At 38.9% G+C, this 15350-nt stretch overlaps 1 protein-coding gene across 1 annotated transcript; it reads left to right on the top strand.

Moving 5' to 3' along the window:
- Positions 1–1604: 1604 nt before the first annotated feature.
- LOC121507414 (E3 ubiquitin-protein ligase MARCHF9-like) lies at positions 1605–14928 on the top strand. Its single transcript, XM_041783726.1, has 4 exons — positions 1605–1958; positions 8318–8473; positions 10980–11172; positions 14158–14928. The coding sequence occupies exons 1-4, from the start codon at positions 1605–1607 to the stop codon at positions 14466–14468; spliced, it is 1014 nt and encodes a 337-aa protein (XP_041639660.1). The 3' UTR covers positions 14469–14928.
- The last annotated feature ends 422 nt before the right edge of the window (positions 14929–15350 follow it).

Genomic DNA, 15350 nt, shown 5'->3' with positions numbered 1-15350 from the left:
TGAACCGTTTGTAAGAATGGCCGTCAGAGATGAAAGGTGTGCACCCAGATTGTGTTGAAACTATTTACAGTGGAGTAAAAGCAGTTCCCAACCCTCAAAAATAGCCCATCGCCCCGGTCTCCCCTCCAGGGCCGTCCTTTTCGTTAGCCGATTTAAAAACATCAAGCAAATAATTTTCTCTACAAACCAATAAGTGTTTTTTTTAGTTGTGTGACACATGAAATGCACACGGACAAACACAATCGCTTTTTCTATTTTTCCTTCCTCCATCATCACATGCATTTATCAGCACGTGGCCTCAACCACGTCACTTGATTATCAGCACCCTGGACAGCAGCCTCTGTCGGCGCGCTGCTTCAGACTCGGGATGATGGGGTTTCATTTCTGCTGCTCCAGAGTGACGCCTCGTCGTAATACTGCAGCCTTCAACAATGAAGATAGAGAAGTCAGTGTTGTAACCCCCGAGCCTGAACATCAACAACTGAAGACCAAGTTTTAGGTTCCTGGGGACCCTGAATGCATCGCGACAGCTCTACCGTGTGAAGTATAGTCCCACTGACTTAGGGGGGCCTTGGTGAAGATGTGATGATGACGACGAAGACGATGATGAAGTAAGGCTGGATTTAACAACTCATAAGGACAGGACATTTGATTTATTTTTTTCAGGAAACCGTGTCTGTCACCCTTCCTCTTCCTGATTTATGGCGCAAAGATGGTCGGGAAAAGAAAACTGAAGCTTCGCTAGTTGTCGTGAAATAGCCTGTCTATATTTTAGTACTTGATTTACTGTTACTTTTCCAAGCCTTTTTTGGCGCAGCTTGCTGAATTCTAACTTTTCGACTTTATTTCGGACCTCCTTAAGGCGGGAAGGTGTAGGACGAAATCCGTTTGATCTACCTGGAAAAAGCGAAGAAGAAACTGACGAACCAATGGATGCCACCGCGAGACAACAAAGGAGTCTCGTTTTTTACCTTGCATAATTCTACCTTTTTTCAGGTAAATAAGAAATACGACTACAAAACGTATTTTGACTTAATGATTTGAAGGATTCAGTATCCCCCCACCCTCCTCAGATCCTGTCGCTGGTGTCTCACCCGATGAAGAAAAGACAGCAACATTTTGCCTCGCGGGCAGCTCGTGTGGCCTTGAAACACCCATTTGAAGCTCGTGGCAGCTATTAACAAGCAACCGGAGTGAAAATGTAGACATGGAGAGTTTCTGCTGGACCCCTGAGACTTTCATGTTGGTACTTCACACTTTGTGGTTTACAGCCTCCATTGAATCACGAAAGAAAACGCCTCTATGTATGAAAAATAATCCCTCCCCATTGGCTGGACGGAGGTGCACATGCTATAACAACAGGATATGCAAAGAGCTATGGGCTGATCGAATAGCCTATCATAATGCTTGCATGCTTTTTTGACCGAGACCTGCTTTTAAACAAATAAATTTACTAGTTTTAAATGGTCCAGGTGTCATAACAATAGTAGTAGTCATAAACATCATCATCATCAACACTATAATGATTTATGATGGACCTGGGACAACCAAGCTGAAGACAGTCTCTTGGAGCAGGGCTGCCTGTGAAGTAAAGCTGATGAAGAATGTTTAAGTATCGGCTCCGGATGTTTTTCAATGAACTCAAAGTGCTGGTACTGATGCGATCCGGATCCAGCAGGAGGACTGACGCAGGCACAGACCCCGACACACAGACCAGTATGAGAGGTTTCTCTGTGGGGGTCTGTGGTTGTTCACCTCTGAACTGCTCTCACCTGGATGATGAGGAGGAGTACTACGGCTCCGACCCCAGGACACGAAGCCTGGCTTTTGAGGAAGGAGCCAAACCTCAGGGATCAGCAGGAGGAAGTGGTGGCCTGGAAGCAGCTTCTCTTCCAAGTCTGTCAGAGAGCGGTATGCGATCCCCGCAGTGCCGGATCTGCTTCCAGGGGCCAGAGAAGGTATGGTTAAAGCTCCTATGAGGAACTTTTAGTTGTGTTCATTTTGGCGCCCCCTGTGGACAAAGTGATGTCTTTTTTCTCTTTGCTGCTCTTTCTTGTGAACTGTTTTTAGACCCCAAAAAAGAGACTGAAAAATCATAGCCTGCCTTCTTTAAACACTGGCAGACATATTGCTCATTTTAATTATTTGATGTACATTTACCTCCATGTGGCAGCAAATACAAGCATTAAAAATGACACTATAGATGAAATCATTTACCACTGATGGCCTTGTTTGTTTTTGTAGGACATAAAAAGGCATCAGTATTATTTTTAAGCCTTTTCCTTATCAAGTAAAATCTCCTCACAGGTGCTTAAATACTTCAGAGATTACCATTCAATCAATTGCTTTAGCAAGGGATGCAGCTTCTCAACAGCACCCTGGTCTCCATAAGGAACCTAAAGGCACCTCAGCAGCTCATGTCCTCACTGGGTCATGAAATCTTAAACTATGTGGTGCTCAGCTGAGGGAAGTCAGGTCAAACAGGTCAACCTCAGGTCATGTATGCTATTCCACTGCTGTTAGACATTTTTACTAATACCTTCTATCACTGTATTGCCTTTTTAAATAGGTTTATCTTTAAAAATAACTCAAATGTATTTCAGAATTTTAGTTTTCTGATTTAGAATTTAGAGAGTGACAGATGTGACTCTTATTTATTAAGTCATACCTCTGATCCCTGGAAAGTTTGCTGTGTAATTTCACAAACACTACAGTGCATTCAGAACCCGCTCTCATCTTTTTTTGCACAAGGCTGTCACTCTTTTTGTAATCAGGTTATTTGCATATAAAGAGCCTTATTTTCCAGAATTAACTGTGTAGTACTTAGCTTTTGTATGTCCATGATTCTTAACAGTGGCAGCACAGAGATGCATGCAAAATAATTCATAAAAAACAATTATTTAAAATCTAAATTCAAAGCAACCATTTATGAAACTGTGTCTACAGTTTGCGCAGCCAGCTCAAACTCTGCGCAAAGTTTGAAGCTGTAGTCGCTGCACCAAAACGGCAGCTGTAGTCCTCTTTGACAGACCCTCAAACAACTCCATCCTTGCCTTTCAGCATGCTGTAAGCACAGATAATGATGCATATTCAGTAACCCACAGCATCAAAGTCAGTGATAGAGCCCACAGGCTACCAGTTAAATGCTTTTTTAAATAGATATAATAGCCTCTGTAATGGGCCGTGTGTGTAAAATAGAGGTCTGTGCATCAGTCTGTGCAAGTGTGCTGGGACACAAGGGTCATCCTCATTATTCCAGTTTGTCAAAATGATGAACAGCCTTCCAAACTTTCTGTCAGCCCTTGGCTGTTACCCATTTTAATCACTGCAGCCCTATCAGTGCATATGCATCAGTGCAGCCTTATTCAGAGCCAGATTCTCCTTGAATATAGGGAACTCTCAAAAGACAAACGAGGCTAAGACATCCTAAGTGTTAGTTCCAGTTTTGGGTCATACTACCAATAAAGCAGGAACATACGTGTTTGTTCATACCTGTTCCTGTTCTGGCAATGTCCTGTGCTTGTCAGTGTTAGTAAGGCAAGGCAAGTTTATTTGTGTAGTACATTTCAGCAACAAGGCAAGACATTAAAATACAATGACAAAGGGAAAAAAGAAACACAATAGAATCATTTTAAAAGAAAAAAAGTGAAAGTGAAGACAGCAAATAAACCCCAAAAAGATACAATGCAGAGTTGTAGTTAGAATAGAAAAAGTGATCAATTATAGTCAAAGGCAGCAGTGAACAGGTGTGTCTTTAACCTTGATTTATTAGAGCTCAGACTCTCAGCAGACCTGATGTTTTCTGGGAGTTTCTCCCTGTTTAGTTCTGACTCTGGGGACACAGAGCAGACCTGCACCAGATGACCTGAGCAGTCTGGATGGTTCATACTGTACTACAAGGTCTGATGTATTTTGGGCCTAACCCATTCAGCGCTTTATAGGCTAACAGGAATTTTCTAAAGTCTATTCTCTAAGAGACAGGGAGCCAGTGTAAAGAACCCAAGGCAGGAGTGATGTCAAGCAGCAGCTGTCTGACTGACTTTCTAGGCAGACCAGTAAAGATACTAAAACAGTATAGTCAACTCGACTGAAGATAAATGCATGGACAGGTTTTTCAAAGTCCTGCTGCAACATTAGTCCTTTAATCATAGAAGGTGATAATAAGTATGTAACATGTCATGCAGGCCCCATTTCTTAAATGTGTATGTCAGCAACAGCATTAAAATATTAAAAAAAGCTTTTTTTTAGAGTTGTTGGGCCTGATGCTAGCGTGTATACCATAATCAGTGCATTATGTGATAAAAGGGAATAATTTTAATAATAACCAGTGAAGACATTGTTATTGTCTATAAAGTTATTTTCAAGAATCCCTGCTTCAGTGTAGGTTTCAGACAAAGTAAGTTACAACACGCTGTAAAACAAAAAAAAATCATAGAAAATTAAATTTCTGGACAGGAGCTTTAAGTAATACTCTTTTAGTCATTTCAACAAAATTAGATGTACACATTTCATGATGGAGATACAAGTCATTGTACATCAATACTAAACAGTAATATGTTTCTATAAGTGGATGTAGCCTGCACAGATAAAAGCAAAAATCATGTTTGATTTAAAAAAAAGGAAAAAGAGTGAATGTATCAACAGGAGTCTTAAAATAGCGGTGAGCAGATGGAGGGCATTGGTTAAGAATAGGCGGGGGAAAAACAGGAGTAGCTTTTTATTTATGTGTGAACAAGAGAAGTCTCTCTGGCAGTAATAGATTCAGTATCTGATGTGAGAAAATAGGTCATTTTTTTAAGGACAAAAAAAATGTGTTAGAGATAGATTTCTCACCATAAAAGACACCCGTACTCATTGTTATTCCTGGAGATTTGAGTGAGGAAGTGAATGAGCTGAATAACCTGCACACTGTTCAGCAGTCCCTGTTACTCTGTTACCTTTATGTAGGTCAAACAAAGTACAGCTCAGGTGTCTCACATAAAGGTGATCAGACAAGTTCAAAGTAAAGTTTAAGTGTTTTTTTTTTTTTTAATGTAATGCTATTCTTTTTAAGCATAGGAGGTCTGAACACACCAAACTCATGGACAAATCAACCTGAAAGAGGCAGACTTCACTGGGCGTCAGTGAAGTTTTATTCTACCCCCTTCAGATATCAAACTAATTAAAGACCAGCACATCACCTGGAGTCAGACGGGAAATAAAGTGAGAAGTGTAAGGGTGTTGTCAGTCCAAGGGGCCTCAGGGAGTCTCACACCGACAACAAAAACCTTAGCCAGATGTCCTGTGATTTCTTTTGAGGTTGCAGGAAAGTGACAGAGAGAAGCAGGATTGTACCTAGATAAAGGTTTTCAATGGTAGACTGCTAACTTTGTCAAAACAAGTACACTCTCTTTTAGTCCTCTTTTGTTTCACGTGTTAAATGTCCACAGCTCAAAGTTTAACACATGTTCTTTAGGTGGACATGCACAACTGATAGAAGGTAATACAAAATAATTGAATGTTCCTCCAGATAGTAAGATGCACTTGATTTTATTCTTTAATTAGCCATAAAGGTGGCACTCATTAAGTAAGTTCCAACACAAAAAAGCAAAACATGAATGGGATACAGCAACAGAACAGCAGCCTACAGTACGAGTTCTTTATGTAGCAGTCTTAATATAACATCCAGCGCTTCCATGGCAACAATAAACAAATTATGTCCGTCACTTGGGCTCTGCCGGTGGAGACCACTGTTACAACTATGGAAAGATAGAGTTTCTCTGGCTTTCAAAACTGTTGGACATATTTGGGGTAATGCAAGTACTCAACTAAAAAGTAGATATAAGAGTTATTTTTTAATAAATGTTGTCTTTACAATTCTACATATTGTACCTTTTACTCTAACTATTTCTGCAAATACTGATCATTACTCCTGAGGTCTTATACATTCATTAGGCAATCAGAGAAGTCATGCCGAAGAGATAAAAGTTATGGTGTCATCTTTAAAAACCTTCTCCCTGCATGCCATAAAGGAACTGTAGCTGTAGCAAAAATACACTGGGGCAGAGATGTGTACATAACTCTGTCCGGTCATCAATACAGGCAAAGAATGACGCATACTTATGAATGACAGTGAAGCAGAGAAGCCAAGCAGAGTAGTCAAGTGATTACTTTTGGTGCTAATTTAAACACGTACTGATGTATGATATCAAATATATCATATCAATCAGAACACTGCCCTACATTCTTGCAAGGTTAGGACAAAATTGACGGTTTGTTTCTATGAATTCAAAGAAGCATAAAAATGGCAGAAAGCTGGCACTGAAAATGAATGCAAAGTGTAGTAGAGATGTGGGAGCTTTGATCTCACCTCCTGAGCTTCCAGACAGAAAAAAAAACACTCAGAGAGGAACAATGGTGACAGCAGACAACTTCTAGCTTCATACCACCTCAGCTAAAACAAAGCAAGACCAGATATGGACTGAATGAAGAAGTAAAAGACACAGGATCTGTAAAAAAAAACAACACAGATTTGTGAATAACTAAGAAAAGTATAAAGCTGTAGGGGATCAACAACAAACCCTAAAAGCACAGGAACAGAGGATTCATGGTAAAACTATACAGCTCCTTTATACTGTAGCTAATAAATCCATACAGTGTCACACATTAAATGTTATTTAATCCATAGAACTAGAGAAATAAAGAGACGGGACTATACATCAGCTGTCAGTTCTTCTAAAAAAGAGGCAATGTAATGCAACTAAACCCTAAACTTGCTTGTTAACAACACAATAAAAATATACAAATGATAACTGGTAATTATGAACTCTTTTTTTTTCTATCTTTGTCTCACTACAACAATCTGGATTTCATTTTAGAAATGAACCAGATTTGGGATGCAGATGGCCTTGGGTTAGGTTGTGCCCCATGTATGTTGGTTAATTCCAGCCAGTGGCTCCTTTCCTGCATATCAGTCCCCACAGACTGAAGTAGTTAATTTTGGCACAACCACGTAGCCTTCTTTAGGGAACTTGATGAAGGCTACAAGCTAAAACACGGTCTAATGAAGTTATTCTCCAAACCAGGGGTTACCAAAAAGCCTGCAACTCCCAAAATAAAGGTGCCAGAGACCAGGGACCCCACTGCACCTGAGGGTGGTTAAGGCATAGTTGAACACAGCTGTGCACATTTAAGAATGGTCATGTGCAGACTTGCATCTTTAGGATTTTTAAACATTGTGTAGATTTCAGCTTAAAGCTCACCAAATGACCATGTTTTTATTTGATATTCAACTCATTATTAATTATATGTCTCTCATACCTGTCTCCAACTTTACCCCCTCTCCCAGGGGTGTCCAAACTTTCTTCCAATTAGGGCCGCATTCATAAAAATATAAAGCTAACTAACATTTAACTTTATATTTAATTAAATTGTACCAATAGTTTAGGATGTGCTTGGTAATTGAATATGCTTCAAGAAAAACAGTAGCCACCACATCAGTGGCTGACACAAGAAATTACCAGCCAAAGAATTTGGGACAGCTGATCAGGTTTTAGGGGGGCCCAGGTTGGCTGTCCACCTCTGGTCAACATGAAAATGATGCTCCATGCAGAAGGGAGGGGAGACACTCGCATCTCATCTACACATTCAGACTCAAAACAAGAGAAAACTGCACAAAGCTGCCAGACTTTATAGGAGTGTTGGTGCTTGAAAATGACAAGCATGATATGCTTTGTGAATCGAACCTTGAGATGGAGCAGATGGAGAAGCACAGGAATGCTGTTATTGGCTGCCATAATCCTTTTGTTTTCATTTATCAGAGCATTAAAAAAATCAAGGTATAATTATTTCAGTTGTCAGTATGATTTACAGTTACCCTGTCATCTAAATTTAGATGTGAAAACAAGATAAATTCTTCTTGTCAAAGTAGAAACTAAAAGTACAGTTCAGATGAGCACACATTTCATGGACTACTGTGGGCCATGTTTTCTTTTAGTGCTAGAATTTACTGCATGAAAAATGGAGGCCTTCTTTGGCCCTCCGGACACCCCTGCCCTATCCTATTGCTCTCGCTATCAATATAGACATTAAATGCCCAAATTAAATAATTTTAAAAATGCACCAAATTCGATCAAAATTTGCCTTTTTCTTGTAGTAATTCCCTCTCAAATGTATTTGGACTTTACTTCAATGATGACATCATTTCAAACCTCTTCATTCCAGCTGCATGTGTTCAGTATAGTTTTATACCAGTTTTAATGTGTTTGGCCTTATATCAGTCTGTTATCTTTTTTCTTGAATATCTGCATCTAATGCAGCTGCATTTTGTGTCCTCTAGGGGGAGCTGTTGAGCCCTTGTCGGTGTGATGGCTCGGTGCGCTGCACCCACCAGTCCTGCCTTATCCGCTGGATCAGTGAGAGAGGCTCCTGGAGCTGTGAGCTCTGCTTCTTCAAATACCAGGTCCTGGCCATCAGCACCAAAAACCCCCTGCAGGTACACTCTGTCCATCTTTCTGTCTCCATTTTAAAAATCTACAGAGGAAACAACACTCACTGAGTTGGAAAGATTCAATGAACTGTTAGCATTAAGTCTAGATTCACAGCAACGCACACTGGCAGAAAAGTACAAGAGCCCCAGTAGAGATTATTGATCATGAGGTGAATTTGATGTGGGCAAAGTTTTCATACCAGGCAGCACAGTGAGGCAGATCACATCAAACGGTTCCTTTCTGTGCAGAGTCTGTTCTTCTGGCGCATGCTCTGTTTTTTGGGGGGGGTACTCTGGCTTCCTCCCGCAGGCCAAAGAGTCCCACAGTCCTAAGACATGCTTGCCGAGTTAATTGGTGATGCTTAATTGCCAGTAGGTGTGAGTGTGAGCATATCTGCTTGTTTTTCTCTGTATGTCAGCCCCATGATTAGCTGGCAATAAATCCAGGGGGTACTCTGCACCGTCTCTTGCCCAATGACCACTGGAATCATCTCCAGCACCCCCTGTGACTCCATGGTAGATAATGAATAGATGGATGGCATTTATTAGATTAGCTTCTCATCTTAGCTCCATATTGCTGTTGGCAAATAAAGATTCAGTAGCCAGTCTCATAGTTGTTTATCTAGTTTTATATGGACAAATGGAGAACAAGAAAGTGATAAGGACTTCTCAGAAGATTCCAAGAATAGATTTTATAGTCACTGCATGCTCCAGAAAACTGGCACATGATTTAACCAAAGTGTTAGGCACATGGACTGTAGATAAACAGACAGTGTGAGCACGTGAATCCAGCCTTTGAAACAGGAGCGCAGACATGATCAGACAAAATCCTCCTTCTCTTGGTTGCTCTTTTGTGCGTGACAAACTCTAAACGAATATTATGAATGGAAAATTATGGATAATTGATTTGAAAGAGTATAACTGAATGATTCGGTAACAATAGGTTTTATTAGCCATGATACATTTTTAGCTGTGGTGGCTCAGTGAGACGAAGGCCAGAGATATACTTGCGATATCACTGTATGTTTGGGTAGGCATCCAACCATCCAGAATATGGTGATAGTTCTGAGCTCAAAACTAAGATAATAAACATCAACATTCAATAGTGACAACAGATCATCTCAGACTGTTGACCAGCGGCCAAATCAGTATCATCTGCACTATATTTCTCCAATAGTTCCCTCCATTCACAGAAAAAATGCTCCCAGTGGACTGAGTGTCAACCGATTGCTTTCAGCCAAATGCATTCGTAGATGTCATCATTACAGCTGATAAGGAAAAGACAAGTTGCAAATGACCCATTCTTCATCTTTTTTTAATTTGGCCAATTTTGAAGGTTTATGCATCAATATCAGAAACATACTTTATCAGTCCCAGCTGGTTTGATCAACATGTTTGTCTCTGTGCAATGACAGTAACACAGCAGACAGATGTGGAGAGTTCTGGTTCATCAGTTTTGTCTTTATATTGTTCTGCTGTTGCTGTCTTTGCTGCTGTGTTGACTGCTTTGACTCCGCATTGCCCTTACCACACATGTGATACAGCATCTTCCATACGTGTTACATTAATTTTTGAGGCCGTACACCGTTGTCGCCTCACCCTGACTTGAAGACTGATTTTCAGTTGGAATTTAGAATTAAGCATTTAGCAGTGCTGCAGGTTTTTTTAATGTTAAACAGTCTTTTCCCTGAACTGCTTGAAATGTGAGACTGGAGAGATTTTAAGAGACAAGACAAGAGAAGTTCATTAATGAGAATATCATTAGTTCAGTTTCTTCATCATGACAAAACTCTGTATGTTGGAGAAAAGGTGAACCATTACCATTTATTTTGGGACTGCACTGTAATCAAAGACTACTGAAAGAGAATACATAGAGCTCTAAAAGACATCTTTAAATGTGAAGTTACTCTTAATTGTAAGACCATTTATCTCTTATACATACCACGAAACTGTTGGAGAAAAGACAAATATCTACTGAATATTCAGCTGGTGGCTGCCAAAAGACAGAGGTGGCTATTACAGGAAAGCTCGACTATAAACACATGGATGGAAATTACAAAGGACATTCACAAGATCACTCCCTGTCTGTTCAGGTTTTTTCTTTTCTGCTTCTAGTTAGTTTTTTATGTCTACATTAATACCTTTGTGAAACTTGTAGCAGACATGTATGTTTCATATCTAAGTGAGTGAGGCACAGTTTATCACAATGTTTTCCAAATGTCAATAAAAAGACAATTTAAAAAAAGATAGTTTGGTTTCAAACCATTATAATGACAATACTGATGTTTTCTTATTAAATGATAACCATACCACACCAATACTGCCATACCATATCATACCATTATATTCTAAAGTGCAGAAAATATGGAGCTCAAGGTTAAAGCATGGCTATTAGGAGATTAATCTTTGAGTAATAATTAATATAGATTAATATTGTATAGAGTATGTTTTATGTTTTCATTCTTCAGGTTAATGTTTCATAGCTTTTTGTATGTCTCACTCTCTTTTCCAGTGGCAGTCCATTTCTCTGACTGTGATTGAGAAGGTTCAGATTGCAGCCATCATCCTCGGCTCTTTGTTCCTCATCGCCAGTATCTCCTGGTTAGTGTGGTCATCGCTCAGCCCGTCAGCCAAGTGGCAGCGGCAGGACCTTCTCTTCCAGATCTGCTATGGCATGTATGGCTTCATGGACATAGTTTGTATAGGTGAGACTCACACACTGAGGCTGCCATCTTGGGACTTAAATGAGAGTTTAAACATAAATTAATCTCAGCACCATTTAAAATAATTTGGTGATTCTAAGTCATTTATATCTAAAAAGTATATAAGTCTGCATTGAGTAGAGCAGTCTACAGTCTAGTATAAAATTAAATAAAATATTTTCTTTGATAAACTAATGATTGGTGAATATAAATGTAGCATTTCTGTTAAATGGAAACCTTTTCTTGTCATTTGCACCAAATTTCTAAGTTTCTGGGAAACATCTCAGGAAATAATGCAAACATTTAACAGTCTGAAATAAAGTGTTACTAATTTGGCTTCCAAGTAAAATGTCCTTGTATTGGGGCTTAAAGGTTTACAATGTGAAAATTTTGCTGTGAAATGTCTTTCTTATTAAAAAAATACTCCTGTCCTGATTATTATTTTTTAAAGTACTGTACAGTGACTGCCACAAAAGGGCTGCTGTGACAATATTTGTCGTAACTGTGGAAACACTAGATGCTACATCAAAGACTGCTACACAAAGAAACGTGAACTGCTACTGGAAGCTGCTGTTCATTTGCTGTATTTCATTCATGTGCCCCTCCTGGGAAACACTACAAGCTACTTTTAAAGCATTTTAGGATCACTCGCAATGCGAACCACATTGCTTTTAACAGATTGTCTTCCTTATTGTTTGAAATTAACCCATAAAACCAAAAAGGTGGATTACAGCTCAGTAAATAGACCTTTTAGAATGCAGTTTTCTATTGTGCAGAGTCTTGAATTCAAAACGACAAGTATGGTGTTTGCAGCTGAGCAGCCCGCCTCTACCCATCGTATTTTCATGTAGTTTTGATTGAGATTCCTCTGGCAGCAGAATTATCATACTGTGCATTTGAAAAATCAGAGAACAATCAAAGTACTAACAACTGGTTCTTATGCAGAGCTAATTTTTTATGGTAATGCAGGAACAATCAGGAGATCAGCTAAGACAGGGGTGTCAAACTCAAGGCCCGGGGACCAAAGCTTGCCCGAGGCCCTCAAGGTTGCATAATATTTCTGTTATGACTGGCTCATCAGTATGAGGTCTGCAGATTTCATGAAGTATTAAAATATAAATTTATCCTTGGTTATTTAACATAGCCTTGTTAAGTCATACAATCTGAAAAAGTAAGGTGTAAAAATAATAAGATACAAATTTAGGAATATGGGAAAATAAATTAATTTGTGTATTGATTTCACATTTTCAATTTTGCATCCCACAATAAGGACTAAAACTTAGGATTCTGACTTTTTATTTCATACTTTGAGCATTTCAACCCATAGTTTTGACTTCTTATTTTGAACTTTTAGATTCATAATTTTGCATTTTAAGTCATATTTTGACCTTTTTAACTAATTGTTTTGTATTTCATTTCAAGTTTTCAACTAACTTACTAACTCCTAACTCTGACTTAATAATCCCATAGTTTGACCCTTTAGATACTCCATTTAAAAACTGGAATCACATTTTGACTTTTGATTTAATGTTTTGACCTTTTTGGACAAATAAATGTACTTTTCTCAGATTTTGAGCCTTTAAACTTATCGTTTTAATTTTCTTTTTAAATTTCAAAATCATTTATCATCAGTGCTAAAGTTGTTTTTTTTCATATTCTATTACTGGTAAAATGAGGTGGAAAGTTTATGGTTAAAAAGTTGATCCTGTTAGGCCCTCAGGTTAGACCTGAATTCAGAATCCCGTCCCTGCTGTGATTGAGTTTGACACCCCTGAGCTAAGAAGACAGACTGCTGCATACTGGTAAACTAGGATCCCAAACCACAGAAGACTGACTCAGTAGCAAATGGTAAAGAGTTTATTATCCAAAAAACAACAAAAGGGCATGCAGTGGAGACAGAGAGCACGTTGGCTAATGGTAGCTCAAAGACAAAAACTTGACTGAAAAACATTGGCAAGAAATCACCAGCAGCGAAGCACAGGAAGACTTAAAACAAAGACAAACACTGATAAAAGTCCATAGGTTTCAAGAAGCAACACTAGCAAGAAGTGTAGCAGGCCAGAATTATCTGGCAGAGAAGTGGAGTGAAGAACAGGCTTTAATATCTGAGGAGATGAACTGATTGAAGACAAGTGTGCCTCGTCTGCTGCAGTCTTCCACGCCCCCTGCCACACACATCATGGAGTATATCCGAAAAGTCCAAAAAATTACCTCATACGTTCTTTCCAATCCACTTTCCCTAACCTCAGTGAAAAACACAGGGGTTAAGGAAAGGTGGGAGTAAGAGGATAGGAAAGGAGAACTGCAGTGATTAGGGAATCTGACTGCACTTTCCCCAGGCAGATGTTACAGATGTGATGTAGGTTAACATTGAAAAATATGAGCTCATCAGGGTTTTTGTAGCCTAAAATCTTTTCAGGACGAGGCACTGTGTCTATGAACATCTAGAACGGTTAAAAGGTTGAATTTCTCTTCATTTAATGTTGAGCTTCTGTTTCATTGAGTCAGTTTATGAGGTGCTACAGAAAAAAGTTAATTCAGACATTCATTGCAATCCATGGAGGTGTTTCGGTGAAGTTTTAGTCTGAATTTAAGTGACTGACTAACAGAAGGACCAACGGACTAAAGTGTTACAAATAGAACCATGCAGAATGGCATTAGAGCAACTAAATACATGTAGTCTCATGTATTCTGTGTATCTCTACATTAAATGTCCGTTTTGCACAAGTGTCTTTGTTTTTGTTTCGCCTTTATTTGTAGAGGATTTTTAATCAACACGTGTTCTCTAAAAACTTGAGTCCCAAACACAAACAAACCAGTCTTGTCAAGGTAATCTTTTTATTTTTCTGTACATATCGTTCTTATCAACTCTGTACCTCTCGTACCTTTCACTACTTTGTGATTTGTATTAAAACAAACAAGTGTTTGTCTATATGTAACCCTGTTTCCTGCCCCTGATCTCCCCCACCCTTTGTCCTTTATACCCAGGCCTTATAATCCATGAAGGATCATCTGTTTACCGGATCTTTAAGCGCTGGCAGGCAGTGAACCAGAAGTGGAAAGTGCTGAATTATGAGAAATCGAAGGACTTAGGTGACCCTGTCAGCTCCAGCGGCAAAGGCACTGCTCGTGTTGAGAGAAGCAGCGTCACGGACAATGAACAGAGGACGAGCCGTCATGTCAGGACTATTCTGCATCACCACTGTGGCTACACGATTCTGCACATCCTCAGCCAGTTAAGAGCCAACAACCTGCACAGTGCAAACCAAGAGGTGGTCATGAGGGTGACCACAGTATGAGGCCGGCTCACTCAGACTCAAGTGCTCCACTGAAAAAGAGATCAAAGTGTTGATTGGGATTTATTATAAATAATCCTAATCTGTCATATTAACACTGCCGATAAAGTTTTAGTCTCAAATGTTTTATGCATAATTGCCCTTAACTTTAAGTGGATGATTTAAAATTGGATTTGGCTGAAGGCAAACTTTTCTAAAATTTCTGAGTTTTTAAAGACAGACTGAGAGTTCATGATGACAAAGTTGATTAAAAAGAAAAAAAAACTTTGACTTGGATTTTTTATGTGACTGTTTCTACCACAGAATTTTTTTAAACCAAGCAGGTTTTTATTGTTTGCCTTACAAACATAAGAAAAGTTTAATTTGAATTTGGAAATGATTGTGTGACAACAATGTGATCTGTTTTTATTCAGCCACAATCTGTCTGTTTTTAACTTAATGTTAAAATTATTGAGATATGACACAGTTGTTTCAAGTACACCCTTAGAGTTCATGTTTTATAATAAATAATTTGTTTATCAAAGGGACTTTGTGCTTTTTTTATGGGTTTTTCTTTCTTTTATGAAGATGAAATGTAACATCTTTGATACATGCAGTGAAGAGTTATTTGTTTTGGTTCTTAAAATGTCAAAAATTAGCCAATTAAATGCATTTTGTCAAAAAATACATATCAAAGAAACATCCCCCTGATCAAACCTCTGACCCCAATAGTTTTAGCCTCTCTCATATGTTTTGAGCATGTGAGTCTGACCTGTTTCAAAGTGTTTGGCCACACTTGTTACTGAATTCAAGTATTTCAATCAGACCCATTTTCATAGGTGTATGAAATCAAGCCCCCAGCCACACAGTCTCCATTTGAAAACATTTGTGATACAAAATGGGTCG

Source organism: Cheilinus undulatus, linkage group 3, assembly GCF_018320785.1.
Source record: "Cheilinus undulatus linkage group 3, ASM1832078v1, whole genome shotgun sequence".
NCBI lineage: Eukaryota > Metazoa > Chordata > Actinopteri > Labriformes > Labridae > Cheilinus > Cheilinus undulatus.
The sequence above is the reverse complement of the archived record's forward strand: the minus strand, read 5'-3'. Positions and strand labels throughout refer to the sequence as shown.